This window comes from Lepidochelys kempii, chromosome 8, assembly GCF_965140285.1.
Source record: "Lepidochelys kempii isolate rLepKem1 chromosome 8, rLepKem1.hap1, whole genome shotgun sequence".
NCBI lineage: Eukaryota > Metazoa > Chordata > Testudines > Cheloniidae > Lepidochelys > Lepidochelys kempii.
The window spans coordinates 1,318,853-1,333,218 of record NC_136387.1 but is presented as its reverse complement, the minus strand read 5'-3'; the positions used below and the strand labels follow the sequence as shown (position 1 = coordinate 1,333,218).

Below are 14,366 nucleotides of genomic sequence, written 5' to 3'. Positions count from 1 at the left end.
TTGTCCCTCTGCCCCCAGTGCCCCACCCCTGCCACCCAGCCCAGCCCTGGTGTGGCCCCGGCCCTGCCCACCTCTGCCTGCCGGGGTTCAGCGAGGCCTCGTCCACCTGTCTGTCGAAGGGGGTGAAGAACGCGTCCAGGCAGCCGTTGTCGCCGAACGCCCCCCACTCCATGTTGACGCACATCCGCCCTTCCCCCCCCGCCAGGGTGCCCACGTTCCGCAGCTCCTCCATGTAGCAGGCATTGGTGCCCGTGCCTGGGGGGGGGGCGGGGCATCAGCTCAGGCCCCTTCCTGGCCATGCTGATGCGGCTGGGGCAGCCCCACCCCAGGGCTGAGACCCCTCCCCTGCTGCACTAGCCCCTGGAGTGGGGCAATGCCAAGGGGCCAGCACTGCTGGGGGGGCAGGTGTGGGGCGGGCTGAACACTGTCCTAGCTTCTGAACACACACACACCCCGGCTGCTGGGCACTGGGGGGGTGTAACTGCCCGCTGGGCACTGGGGGGGGTGACTGCTCGCTGGGCACTGGGGGGGTGTGACTGCCCGCTGGGCACTGGGGGGGGTGCGCCTGCCCGCTGGGCATGGGGGGGTGCGCCTGCCCGCTGGGCACTGGGGGGGGTGCGCCTGCCCGCTGGGCACTGGGGGGGGTGTGACTGCCCGCTGGGCACTGGGGGGGGCTGCCCCTTACCCACAATGAGGCCGACCTCACAGCTGGGGTCGTCGTAGCCGCACGACATCATGGTTCCCACGGTGTCGTTCACTATGGCAACCACGTCCAGCGCAAAATGCTAGGAAGAATGAGACCCGTTACTCGGTAACACAATTCCCCATCACCAGGGCAACGGCACGGGCACGCTGCCCTCCCCGTCTCCTGGGAAACGGCCCCTCCCTCTGCTCCCCACCTGCTCCCCACCTGCTGACTGGGGCGAGGGCCACAGGGCTCCGGCCCTGCCCCCGTCACGCCAGCGTCCTGTGCGAGGCCATCGCCAGGCACCGTCAGGCTGAGACAGAGCATCACACAGCCCTGAGCCCCGCCGGCAACCTAACCCCCTGCCCGATGCTCCTGGCGCGATGCCCGGCCTCGCACAACGCCCCCATTGACCCCCCCACCCGGGAACCTAACGCCCTGCCTGGCCCGACGCCCGGCCGGGCGCTACGAGGCTTCCACCCACCCTGCCCACCTGCCCAGTACAACGCCCCGCCCCGCCCGGCTCACGGGCCCCCTGCCCAGGCCCCCGTGCCATACATTTTTGCGCTTCACCGCCTCCCGGAGCAGCTTCACCACGTCCTGCCCCACACAGCCCGAGGCGTTGAATCCTTTGGTCCAGCTCAGCAGGATGCCCTGGGGACCAGTCATTAGTGGTCAGAGTTAACAAGCGACAGAACACTCCACTTAGAAGCAACCTGGCTAGTCCCACCTGTCTGCCGGGCACCCCCCAGCAGCGGCGCTGGGAAGACAGGCAGGGACAGAAACGCTGCCTTCCCTGGCCGCAGCCCCCGCAGCTTCCCCCGGGCACGTCCCGGCCTCCTCCTGGGGCCACAGCCCCCCCCCCAGCCTCCCCCCCCGGCACGTTCCGGCCTCCTCCTGGGGCCACAGCCCCCCCCCAGCCCCCCCCTGACACGTCCCGGCCTCCTCCTGGGGCCACAGCCCCCCCAGCCACCCCCTGGCACGTCCCGGCCTCCTCCTGGGGCCACAGCCCCCCCAGCCACCCCCTGGCACGTCCCGGCCTCCTCCTGGGGCCACAGCCCCCACCCAGCCTCCCCCACCCGGCACATCCCGGCCTCCTCCTGGGGCCACAGCCCCCGCAGCCACCCCCCGGCACGTCACGGCCTCCTCCTGGGGCCACAGCCCCCACCCAGCCTTCCCCCCGGGCACGTCCCAGCCTCCTCCTGGGGCCACAGCCCCCCCCAGCCTCCCCCCCCGGCACGTTCCGGCCTCCTCCTGGGGCCACAGCCCCCCCCCAGCCACCCCCTGACACGTCCCGGCCTCCTCCTGGGGCCACAGCCCCCCCAGCCACCCCCTGGCACGTCCCGGCCTCCTCCTGGGGCCACAGCCCCCCCCAGCCTTCCCCCCGGCACGTCCCGGCCTCCTCCTGGGGCCACAGCCCCCCCCAGCCTCCCCCCCCGGCACGTTCCGGCCTCCTCCTGGGGCCACAGCCCCCCCCAGCCACCCCCTGACACGTCCCGGCCTCCTCCTGGGGCCACAGCCCCCCCAGCCACCCCCTGGCACGTCCCGGCCTCCTCCTGGGGCCACAGCCCCCCCAGCCACCCCCTGGCACGTCCCGGCCTCCTCCTGGGGCCACAGCCCCACCCAGCCTCGCCCCCCGGCACATCCCGGCCTCCTCCTGGGGCCACAGCCCCCGCAGCCACCCCCCGGCACGTCCCGGCCTCCTCCTGGGGCCACAGCCCCCGCAGCCACCCCCCGGCACGTCCCGGCCTCCTCCTGGGGCCACAGCCCCCACCCAGCCTTCCCCCCGGGCACGTCCCGGCCTCCTCCTGGGGCCACAGCCCCCCCAGCCACCCCCTGGCACGTCCCGGCCTCCTCCTGGGGCCACAGCCCCCACCCAGCCTCCCCCCCCGGCACATCCCGGCCTCCTCCTGGGGCCACAGGCCCCACCCAGCCTCCCCCCCGGCACGTCCCGGCCTCCTCCTGGGGCTGCGGCCCGAACGTTTCCCCTGCCTAGCCCCACAAGGGGGAAGCTCGGGGCAGCGGCTGAACTGCCCCCGGCAGGGTGTCTGTGCAACGTCCCCTCAGCCAGTGCAGCGCCGGATGCCCCGGCCCCTCACCTGGTCCAGGCTGGTCTGCTGGCAGGGGAAGGAGAAGGTGAAGCCGAGCGGCAGCGTCTGGCCCATCATGCCCTGCTTGGTCTGGAAGTCCGCGATGCACTCCACGATGTGGTCAAAGAGCTGCAGAGATTTGGCGGGGGCGGGGTCAGTGGGGGGCAGCCTGCCCAGGACACTGGCACCCACCTGGGGGCACTGGACGCTGGGGGCTCAGGCCCTGCCTAGGGGCTGGGAAGTGAGAGGGGGAGACTCATTTCTCTGGGAGCAGGGTGGCGCTCACCCCAGGCAGCCCCAGCCCACCCAGCAGCAGGGGCAGCATTTCCAGCCCCCCCAGAGCGGGAAGGAAGCCCCCCAGCTGGCGCCCGCACCCCAGGACCCGTGTACCCGCAGTACCTGGCTGCCCGGGCCCTGGGCCACCTGGGGCGGGATGGAGTACAGCTCGCTGACGATCCGCACGCCGCCCTGCTCCCGGGCGCCCACCTGCACCAGCAGCACCCGGAAGTTGGTCCCGCCCAGGTCCAGAGCCAAGAAGTCGCCTCTCTCTGCAACGGGCACGGGGGGGGGGGGGGTCAGAGCCAGGCAGGCGCTGGGCTGGGCCACGGCACCAGCTCCCTGCTCCCGGCACCCAGAGCCTGCCGGCCCGGCGCACCCCCGGCCCCGTGCCTAGCCCTGCAGGCCCCCACCCTTCGCCCCGCGGAGGCCACAGACTGGCCAGGCCCAGGTGCCCCCATCTGCCCGCAGGGACCCCAGGCTGGGATGAAGCACTGGGGGGAGCTGGTGCTGCGGCTGCCCAGGCTGTGCCCACCCTTGGGCTGCCAGTCCAGGCCCCAGCCACACCAAGGCAGGAACGCCCCCCGCAACCTCCCCCTGCCAGTGCCCCCCGCAGATCCCCAGCCCGCCGGCCCCTCACCCGAGCCGTCGGGCGTGGCACAGATGTAGGTGGGCAGCATGCGGACGGAGGACGTGGTCTGCGTCTCCTTCTTCAGCCCCAGCTCCATCTCCCGTCTCAGCAAGGCCTGCACCTCGCCCAGGGCATCGGGCGAGAGCTTCAGCAGCGCCAGGGTTTGGTTCACCTGGAAGCGCTGGGCTGCCAGCCTAGATGCCACTGCGGTCACCATGGCAGTCCCCTTGCCGCTGCCATCCTCCGCCTGCACCAAGGTGATGTCGCACTCGGGGGCCAGCTTCTTCACCAGCTGCTGCAGGGTCTGGCCAAACCTGGGGAGCCGAGGGAGAGCCTGGCACAGGGCTGGCAGGACTGGCTGAGCAGCCAGCTGCCCACAGGGCTCGCCCTGAGCACCGGCGGCCGAGGGGCAGGGAGAGGGGCGAGGAGCCAGGCCCAGCCTCGCAGGAGTGTCTGGAGGGGCTAAGGGGCCAGGCCAGGCGAGGGGCCAGGCCTAGAGCAGGGGGCAGCAGCGGGGGAGAGTCGGGGAGCCAGGCCTCCAGCCAGCTGGAGCGTAGCCCCCACCAGGGTGCTGGGCCCACAGCTCCCTCCTGTCGCCATGGGGCCCAGCTGGGGCCACGGAGCCCAGGGCACGGCACCAGCCCCACTACCCGAGACCCCACAGCTCCGCCCCTCGGAGGAGCGGCCGGCACGGCTGGGAGCAGGCTCCGTGTTCCCTGGGGCCCTTACTTGGCGTGGTCCCGGAACATGGCTCCATCCACGGCCACGCTGGTCTTCAGGCGGGTCAGCTCCCGGTTCCTGCGCATGTGGCTGAGGATGGCGGCCAGGCCGGCGGCACACAGGCTGGCGGCACGAATGTAGACGGCGCTGCACACCTGCTGCATGCTGAAGCAGTCCTGGTCGCTCGCCTCCAGTCCCAGACGCCACAGGACACACTGCGCCCTGGCCACTCCCACCTGCTCGCTGCGAAGGAGAGCACGGGGCAGAGCCCTGCCATCAGCCTCCAGGCCTGGTGCCCCTGGGGCACGGGGCAGAGCTCTGCCATCAGCCTCCAGGCCTGGGGCCCTTGGGGCACGGGGAGGGCACGGGGCAGAGCTCTGCCATCAGCCTCCAGGCCTGGTGCCCCTGGGGCAGGGGAGGGCACGGGGCAGAGCCCTGCCATCAGCCTCCAGGCCTGGGGCCCCTGGGGCAGGGGAGGGCACGGGGCAGAGCTCTGCCATCAGCCTCCAGGCCTGGGGCCCCTGGGGCAGGGGAGGGCACGGGGCAGAGCCCTGCCATCAGCCTCCAGGCCTGGGGCCCCTGGGGCAGGGGAGGGCACGGGGCAGAGCCCTGCCATCAGCCTCCAGGCCTGGGGCCCTTGGGGCACGGGGAGGGCACGGGGCAGAGCCCTGCCATCAGCCTCCAGGCCTGGTGCCCCTGCGGCAGGGGAGGGCACAGCGGTCACAGAGACTTCCATCTGGCTGTGTGCCTAGCACCCCTAGGGTGCAGGGAGGGCGCAGGGGCAGAGCCCTGACATTGGGGTGTGGGGACGGGGGCACTTGCTCTCCACTTGCACAGGTGGGCTCATGTGTCACTCGGTCACAAGTGGAATGAGGTTGCAGGTCTCAGCAGTTATTGGCTGCCAGGCTCTGTGCACAGGGCAGGCCAGGTCTGGCCAGCAGGGGGTGCTGCTGGTGTATCCCACGCCTCGGGGACCCACTTACTCTGTGATCTCCAGGATGTCCTGGATCTGGACCGACCCCTTGGTCAGGAGGGCAGGGGTCGTGCGCCCGCTGAAGAGCCCGCCCTGAGTGGCCAGCTCGGCCAGAATGTGCCGGACGATCTCGCCCAAGTACAAGCCACTGATCATCTTCTCGAACCTGAGCGGGGGCGAAGGGGCGTGAGCAGCGCGCTGGGCAGGCAGGGCCATGCGCCAGCCACTCAGCATGGCCACAGGGCCACTGCTCCCTGGGCATGGCCACAACCCAGCACAGCACAGCCCGGGGCATGGGCGGCCATGGGGCTGGGCCCGGCAGGCCCGGAGAGCCCGGGGCATGGGCGGCCGTGGGGCTGGGCCCGGCAGGCCCGGAGAGCCCGGGGCATGGGCGGCCGTGGGGCTGGGCCCGGCAGGCCCGGAGAGCCCGGGGCATGGGCGGCCGTGGGGCTCGGCCCGGCAGGCCCGGAGAGCCCGGGGCATGGGCGGCCATGGGGCTGGGCCCGGCAGGCCCGGAGAGCCCGGGGCATGGGCGGCCGTGGGGCTGGGCCCGGCAGGCCCGGAGAGCCCGGGGCATGGGCGGCCGTGGGGCTGGGCCCGGCAGGCCCGGAGAGCCCGGGGCATGGGCGGCCGTGGGGCTGGGCCCGGCAGGCCCGGAGAGCCCGGGGCATGGGCGGCCGTAGGGCTGGGCCCGGCAGGCCCGGAGAGCCCGGGGCATGGGCGGCCGTGGGGCTGGGCCCGGCAGGCCCGGAGAGCCCGGGGCATGGGCGGCCGTAGGGCTGGGCCCGGCACACCCGGAGAGCCCGGGGCATGGGCAGCCTGGCTCAGGCACTGGGGAGCAGATGCCACCGATGGGGAACCAGAGGAAGCCAATGCTCTGTGCCCTTCCCCTGCCAGGGATGCCCCCGGCCCCTGACCCCACCTCTGCTTCCCTGGGTTCAGGGAGGTCTCGTCCACCAGCCGGTCGTAGGGGCTCAGCATGTCGTTCAAGGTGCCGTCGTCCCCGAAGGAGCCCCACTCGGTGACCACGCCCATCCGGCCCAGGTTCTCCTCCACCACCTCCACGCACCGCGCCTCCTCCATGAAGCAGCTGTTGGTGCCAGCGTCTGCCGGGTACAGGGGAGCAGTGAGGGGCTGGGGTGCACGGCCAGCCTGTGCCAGGCAATGCCGGAGCCAGCCCCGGCCCCGTCTGGCCCCGTCTGGCTCCGCCAGGCCCCGCCAGGCTCCCGGGGCGTCCCGACCGGGACGGGGCCACTCACCGACAATCAGGCCGACCTCGCACGGCTCTGCACTGGCCTCGCAGCCCATCATGGTACCAGTGGTGTCGTTCACCACAGCGATGACCTTGATGCAGTAGCGCTGGCCGGCAGAGAGAGGGGGCACGATCAGCAGCCCCCCTGTAATCGTCCACGGAGCCCCCGCCCCACCCTGCCCCACCCAGGGGGCCCCCACCCAGGGGGCCCCCACCCCGCCCCACATTGCCCCGCTCATGGGACCTCCACCCTGCCCCACCCCACACTGCCCCACCCAGGGGGCCCTGCCCCACACTGCCCCACTCAGGGGACCCCCACCCCGCCCCACACTGCCCCACTCATGGGACCTCCACCCTGCCCCACCCCACACTGCCCCACTCAGGGGACCCCCACCCTGCCCCACACTGCCTCACCCCCACCCAGGGAGCCCCCCACCCCACACTGCCCCACCCCACCCAGGGGGTCCCCACATTGCCCCGCTCATGGGACCTCCACCCTGCCCCACCCCACCCAGGGGGCCCCCACCCCGCCCCACACTGCCCCGCTCATGGGACCTCCACCCTGCCCCACCCCACACTGCCCCACCCAGGGGGCCCCGCCCCACCCAGGGGGTCCCCACCCCGCCCCACATTGCCCCGCTCATGAGACCTCCACCCTGCCCCACCCCACACTGCCCCACCCAGGGGGCGCCCCACCCAGGAGGCCCCACCCCACACTGCCCCACCCCACCCAGGGGGTCCCCACCCTGTACTCCCCCTCGCCCTGGGACTCCCCCTTACATCTTGCTTGTTGATGGCATTTTGCAGTAACTCCACCACGTCTCTCCCCTCCACACCAGGGCACTTGAAGCGTTTGGCCCAGGAGAACAGGTAGCTCTGCAGGGAAAGAGCCCAGGCACTGCGGTCAGGCAGCCCTGCCCCACGCCCCGCAGCGCCCCCTGCTGGGAGCCCCCAGCCGACGCTCCTGGCCAACCCCCCCTTCAGCGCCCCCTGCTGGGAGCCCCCAGCCAACTCTCCCTTCAGCGCCCCCTGCTGGGACCCACCAACCGACGCTCCCAGACACCCCCCCTTCAGCGCCCCCTGCTGGGAGCCCCCAGCGCTCCCGGCCAACCCCCCACCGCGCTCGCCGCAGGCCCGGAGCGATGGGCTCACCTGGTCCAGCCGCGTCTGCCTGCAGGAGAAGGGGAAGGAGAAGCCCAGCTGGAAGGCCCTCTGGGGCAAGCGGAGCCCGTCCAGGAACTCACACAGGCATGTCGCCATGAAGGCAAAGAGCTGGGGAGCAAGGCTGGGAATTAGCAGAGCAGAGGCCGCCCCGCGCCCGTGGCCAGGCCTGCCCCTCTGCCGGCTCCCGGCTCTGCTCCCAGCTCCCACCAGCCCCAGGCTGCCCAGTCCTGGCCCACCCTCTGGGTGGGGCCCGGAGACCTGGCTGGCATGGAGCCAGCCGCAGTCCCACCTCCTGCTCCCCCACTTGCCAGGTGGGTCACCCCGTGTCCAGGAGGCGTGAGGGGGCCCTGCCCCCGCACCTTCTCGCCAGGGCCCTGGGCGATTGCGTCTGACACAGGAAAGCGCCGGTCCTTCACCGTCACCGTCTGGCGCGTGTCCCCCGACAGCTCCACCAGCAGCACCCGCAAATCGATGTCTCCCAGCTCCAGCACCAGGAATTCGCCTCTCTCTGCCCGACAAGCAGACGTGGTGTCAGGGCCCGGGCGCCCCAGCCCGGCATACAGGGGGCACCCCCAGGTCGCTGGTGCTCTGCGCCCTGCCTGGCTTCTGCAGGAGCTGCTCAGCCCGGCAGATCCAGGGACCCAGTCGCTCAGCGCTACCATCCCTGATGGGCTCCAATCACCGGCTTGTGCCGCCGGGGTCTCTTGGGCGCAGCTCACTGACCAGGCTGCAGCGCTGGGCTTGCAGGTCCCCAGGGCAGGCCTGATGCCAGGGGCGGCGTGCTCAGCAACGGGGACAAAGGTGCCCATGGGCATGCAAGCGGGCAGGAGTGCAGGCCCCCAGCAGCTGCGCACGATGGGATGGGCCCTGCCTCTGGGCTGCAGCACTAAGCCCCTGTTCTTAGTGTGGGGCCCAGCATGGCTCCCCTCCCCCAGCCACAGCCCAGCTGGAATGGGGGGGCAGGTGCTGACACCCAAGCTCTGGAGCACCCCAGAGCACTGGCCCTGGACGGGGAGCCTGGGGCTGGTACCAGGAGGGCCCCCACAGCCGGTCCCTTACCGGTGCCGTCTGGGGTGGAGCGGATGAAGGTGGGCAGCATGCGCACTGTGGCTTGGGCGTGTGTCCGGCGGCTCAGCCCCCGGTCCATGGCCTCCAGCATGCTGTCCTTGACCCGATGGAGCTTCTCCAGGGACAGGCACAGGGGCTGCAGGGAGCTCTGCATCTGGGAGGGGAGGCAGGGCTGGTCAGGGAGCGCCCCCACCAGAGCCCGCGGGCAGCAGGGCAGCGAGTGGGGGGCAGCGAGTGGGGGTTTACCTTTGTGGTGAGGTGCCAGCTCTGGGCCTGGGGGCTGCTGCTCTCGCTGACACCAGCCAGCCCATGGCCAGGGCACGTGGGGCTCAGCTGGTTCCCGGGGGGCTTCCCCACCAAGGGCTTCTCCTGGCCGGAACTCATCTGGGGCCTGAGGGGCAGAGAGCAGGGTGAGCTCCCTGTGCCAAGGGGCAGCTGCAGAGCCAGCCTATGGCCCCCAGCCCCCACCCTGCAGGCCAGGCACCCGGCATGCTCTGGGAAGATCAGGCCCCTGCAAGTACTCAATGCTTTTTTTGCCTCTGTTTTCACTAACAAGGTCAGCTCCCAGACTGCTGCGCTGGGCATCACAAAATGCGGAAGAGATGGCCAGCCCTCTGTGGAGATAGAGGCGGTTAGGGACTATTTAGAAAAGCTGGACGTGCACAAGTCCATGGGGCCGGACGAGTTGCATCCGAGAGTGCTGAAGGAATTGGCGGCTGTGATTGCAGAGCCACTGGCCATTATCTTTGAAAACTCGTGGCGAACCGGGGAAGTCCCGGATGACTGGAAAAAGGCTAATGTAGTGCCAATCTTTAAAAAAGGGAAGAAGGAAGATCCTGGGAACTACAGGCCAGTCAGCCTCACCTCAGTCCCTGGAAAATTCCAGTCCCTGGAAAAATCATGGAGCAGGTCCTCAAAGAATCAATCCTGAAGCACTTGCATGAGAGGAAAGTGATCAGGAACAGCCAGCATGGATTCACCAAGGGAAGGTCATGCCTGACTAATCTAATCGCCTTTTATGATGAGATTACTGGTTCTGTGGATGAAGGGAAAGCAGTGGATGTATTGTTTCTTGACTTTAGCAAAGCTTTTGACACGGTCTCCCATAGTATTCTTGTCAGCAAGTTAAGGAAGTATGGGCTGGATGAATGCACTATAAGGTGGGTAGAAAGCTGGCTAAATTGTCGGGCTCAATGGGTAGTGATCAATGGCTCCATGTCTAGTTGGCAGCCGGTATCAAGTGGAGTGCCCCAAGGGTCGGTCCTGGGGCCGGTTTTATTCAATATCTTCATAAATGATCTGGAGGATGGTGTGGATTGCACTCTCAGCAAATTTGCGGATGATACTAAACTGGGAGGAGTGGTAGATACGCTGGAGGGGAGGGATAGGATACAGAAGGACCTAGACCAATTGGAAGATTGGGCCAAAAGGAATCTGATGAGGTTCAATAAGGATAAGTGCAGGGTCCTGCACTTAGGACGGAAGAACCCAATGCACAGCTACAGACTAGGGGCCGAATGGCTAGGCAGCAGTTCTGCAGAAAAGGACCTAGGGGTGACAGTGGACGAGAAGCTGGATATGAGTCAGCAGTGTGCCCTTGTTGCCAAGAAGGCCAATGGCATTTTGGGATGTATAAGTAGGGGCATAGCGAGCAGATCGAGGGACGTGATCGTTCCCCTCTATTCGACATTGGTGCGGCCTCATCTGGAGTACTGTGTCCAGTTTTGGGCCCCACACTACAAGAAGGATGTGGATAAATTGGAGAGAGTCCAGCGAAGGGCAACAAAAATGATTAGGGGACTGGAACACATGAGTTATGAGGAGAGGCTGAGGGAGCTGGGATTGTTTAGCCTGCAGAAGAGAAGAATGAGGGGGGATTTGATAGCTGCTTTCAACTACCTGAAAGGGGGTTCCAAAGAGGATGGCTCTAGACTGTTCTCAATGGTAGCAGATGACAGAACGAGGAGTAATGGTCTCAAGTTGCAGTGGGGGAGGTTTAGATTGGATATTAGGAAAAACTTTTTCACTAAGAGGGTGATGAAACACTGGAATGCGTTACCTAGGGAGGTGGTAGAATCTCCTTCCTTAGAGGTTTTTAAGGTCAGGCTTGACAAAGCCCTGGCTGGGATGATTTAACTGGGAATTGGTCCTGCTTTGAGCAGGGGGTTGGACTAGATGACCTTCTGGGGTCCCTTCCAACCCTGATATTCTATGATTCTATGATTTAACTGGGAACTGGTCCTGCTTCAAGCAGGGGGTTGGACTAGATGACCTTCTGGGGTCCCTTCCAACCCTGATATTCTATGATTCTATGATTCTAAGTGCCCTGCCCTAGAGCCCAGAGCCCCTCCGCAATCAGGGGGCCACGGGGGCTCCCCAGCTGCCAGCCCCTGCCAGCACCCCCAGAGCTCAGCAGCTGCAATAATTCATGTGGAGCGGCCCCAGCATGAGCCCCCACACCTCACCCCAGTGCCTCAGCCCCGGCAGGGTGCGAATCCTCAGCTTCACCCCTGTGAGTGCAGAGGGCGACAGATCCCTGAGCACTGATTAACCCGAGAGCATAAAGCCTGGCACACGCCCAGCCCAGCACATGCCCAGGTGGATGGTGCGGAGACTGGCCAGGCCCCAGGGCCCTCAGAGCGGCCTGGGCTGGGTTCAGATGTTCAAAAACCTCCTGTTTGATGCTGGCTGAGAGTCACTGCAGGCTGGAGATTGGCGTAGGCATTATTCCCTCTGGGGGTGGAGGCCCCGGGGCCCCAGAGCGAGTGGACTCCCTGAGGGGGCCCATGTCAGAGCCCAGGCATGCTGCAGGCTCAGAGGGGTGCAGTGCTGGGAGCCGGAGGGGCCTACAGGTTAACCCCCGAGAGAGAGCGGACCCCCGAGAAGGGCTGTCACTCTGAAGGGGGTTCCTCCCAACGGGCCGTACGGAGCCGAGAGCCTGGGGCCTGGGAGGCCATGAGACAGGCACATGCTGCCTGGCTGTCCCAGAGCCACCCACAGAAACGCAGCCCCCGTGGCACTGTGTGCCCACCTGGGCACCAACAGCCACCTGAGGAAAGCAGGTGCCTGACCCAGAATGGCCGCTTGACGGGCACACCAGCCGGAGCTTTGCCTCGGCAACCCCCCCAGTACCACTGAGGAAGGCCACAGGACATGGGCCGGGGGAATTTGGGTCCTATAGGACAACTCACCCCAGGCACTGCCCTCCGGGCCGCGGGAACTCAACCCGGAGCTGGTGACAATCCGCCCCAGTGGCAGGAGCCCAGAGGTGAGCCTGGCGAGCCGAGGCAAACCCCTGAACCCTGCCTGGTGCTGTCACCTCCTGGCTGCCCCCAAGCGATAACCCAGCCCGGGGCTGCGGCTTTGGGGAGCTAAGGCTTGATGACGCTGCACCACCTGCACCAAGCGATAGACCCACTCACAGCCTGGGGGCACACAGCACCCCCGGCCAGCGCCACCCCCAGGCCACCCACTGGTGCCCAGCATGGACCTGGCCCTGCTGATGTGTGAACAGCGCAAGCTGCCGGCCGCTGGCAGTGCCCAACGCTAGGAGACCAGTGTCACGGAGTGTGGGGGAGTCCAGGCCCTGCACCCCTCTTCCTGGGATCCACTGAGACTCTCAGCCAGCCAGTAAAACAGAAGGTTTATTGGACAACAGGAACACAGTCCAAAACAGAGCTTGTGGGTACAACCAGGATCCCTCAGTCAAGTCCTTCTGGGGGGCAGGGAGCTTAGACCCCAGCCCTGGGGTTCCCTGCGTTCCTCTCCCCAGCCCCAAACTGAAACTAAACCCCCCCAGCAGGTTCCCTTCTGCAGCCCCTGTTCACATTCCTGGGCAGAGGTGTCACCTCCCCCTCCCCCTCCTGGCTCAGGTGACAGGCTCTCAGGTCTCCCATCCCCAGGGCACATTCCCAGGTCAACACTCCCCCCTCCCTGCTGAGTCACATCGTCACATCTCTCCCCCCTTCGAGACTGAACTGAGCGGGGTCACACTGACCAGTGACCTGGGGAAGTTCGGGGCCCCCTCTCCGGGACAGCGCATCCGCTATCAGGTTGGCACTTCCCTTCACGTGGACCACGTCCATGTCGTAATCCTGCAGGAGCAGGCTCCATCTCAGGAGCTTGGCGTTGGCTCCTTTCATCTGGCGCAGCCAGGTCAGGGGAGAGTGGTCGGTGTAGACGGTGAAGTGTCGCCCGAAGAGATAGGGCTCTAGTTTCTTGAGGGCCCACACCATGGCCAGGCACTCCTTCTCGATGGCCGCGTAGTGTTGCTCCCGGGGTAGCAACTTCTTGCTCAGGTACACGATGGGGTGTCTCTCCCCCTTTTCATCCTCCTGCATTAACACCGCCCCCAGTCCCGTGTCTGAGGCGTCGGTGAACACCACAAAGGGCTTGTCAAAGTCTGGGTTTGCCAGAACTGGGCCACTGACCAGAGCCTCCTTCAGCGCCCGGAAAGCCACCTGGCACTGCTCGGTCCAGACCACCTTGTCTGGCTTCCCCTTCTTGCATAGCTCAGTGATGGGGGTGGCTATGGCGCTAAAGTGGGGCACAAATCTTCGGTAGTATCCTGCCATCCCAATAAAGGCTTGGACCTGCTTTTTGGTGTGGGGAGCGGGCCAGTCTCTGATCGCCTCCACCTTGGCTGGTTCCGGCTTTAGGCGGCCGCTCCCCACCCGATGGCCCAGGTAAGATACTTCCGCCATCCCCACCTTGCACTTCTCCGCTTTTACAGTCAGCCCAGCCCCCTGGAGTCGGTCCAGCACTTGTCTAACCTGGGACACGTGGTCCTCCCAGGTCTGGCTAAAGACACAGATGTCATCCATATACGCCACGGCAAAACTCTCCATCCCCCTCAGTAGCTGGTCCACCAGGCGCTGGAAGGTGGCCGGCGCTCCCTTGAGGCCGAAAGGCAGGGTCAGGAACTCATAGAGCCCCAGAGGGGTGATAAAGGCCGATTTCAGTCGGGCATCTGCATTCAGCGGCACTTGCCAGTAGCCCTTTGTAAGGTCCATGGTGATAAGGTATCGAGCTCCTCCCAGCTTGTCTAGGAGCTCGTCCAGCCTGGGCATGGGGTAGGCATCAGATTCAGTGATGGCATTGAGCTTCTGATAGTCCACACAGAACCGGACCGACCCGTCCTTTTTGGGGACCAGCACCACCGGCGAGGCCCAAGGGCTGGCCGATGGCTGTATCACCCCCAAAGCCAGCATGTCCCGGACCTCTCTTTCCAGGTCCTGAGCAGTTTTCCCTGTGACTCGGAAGGGGGAGCATCTTATCCGTGGGTGCGACCCTGTCTGCACCCGGTGGACAGTCAGATTAGTGCGTCCAGGCTGGTTGGAAAACAGCTGTCGGTACGGATGCAGCACCCCCCTGACCTCAGCTTGCTGGGCAGGGGTTAGCTGATCAGAGAGGGGAATTGTTTCCAGGGGGAAACCAGCTCTGGTCCCAGGGAATAGATCTACTAAAGGGTCATTTCCCTGCTCTTCCCACTGTCCACACACGGCCAA

General features: G+C 67.1%; 1 protein-coding gene across 14 annotated transcripts in view; it reads right to left on the bottom strand.

The window, feature by feature from the left end:
• Window positions 1-14,366, bottom strand: part of LOC140915480 (hexokinase-2) — a 96,227-nt gene that overhangs the window by 1,882 nt on the left and 79,979 nt on the right. For 8 of the 14 annotated variants that reach the window (XM_073355116.1, XM_073355115.1, XM_073355118.1 and 5 more), the window contains 15 exons: window positions 9,106-9,250; window positions 8,851-9,013; window positions 8,100-8,299; window positions 7,780-7,899; window positions 7,408-7,503; window positions 6,635-6,734; window positions 6,298-6,481; window positions 5,386-5,541; window positions 4,412-4,645; window positions 3,692-3,996; window positions 3,175-3,323; window positions 2,785-2,904; window positions 1,244-1,339; window positions 686-785; window positions 72-255 (listed from right to left, as the gene is read on the bottom strand). In XM_073355116.1, coding sequence (XP_073211217.1) covers window positions 72-255; window positions 686-785; window positions 1,244-1,339; window positions 2,785-2,904; window positions 3,175-3,323; window positions 3,692-3,996; window positions 4,412-4,645; window positions 5,386-5,541; window positions 6,298-6,481; window positions 6,635-6,734; window positions 7,408-7,503; window positions 7,780-7,899; window positions 8,100-8,299; window positions 8,851-9,013; window positions 9,106-9,250 — 2,352 coding nt within the window. Of the gene's footprint in view, window positions 1-71; window positions 256-685; window positions 786-1,243; window positions 1,340-2,784; window positions 2,905-3,174; window positions 3,324-3,691; window positions 3,997-4,411; window positions 4,646-5,385; window positions 5,542-6,297; window positions 6,482-6,634; window positions 6,735-7,407; window positions 7,504-7,779; window positions 7,900-8,099; window positions 8,300-8,850; window positions 9,014-9,105; window positions 9,251-12,856; window positions 13,049-14,366 lie in introns of those variants that run through there. The other 6 variants (XM_073355122.1, XM_073355120.1, XM_073355129.2 and 3 more) reach the window with 6 other exon arrangements.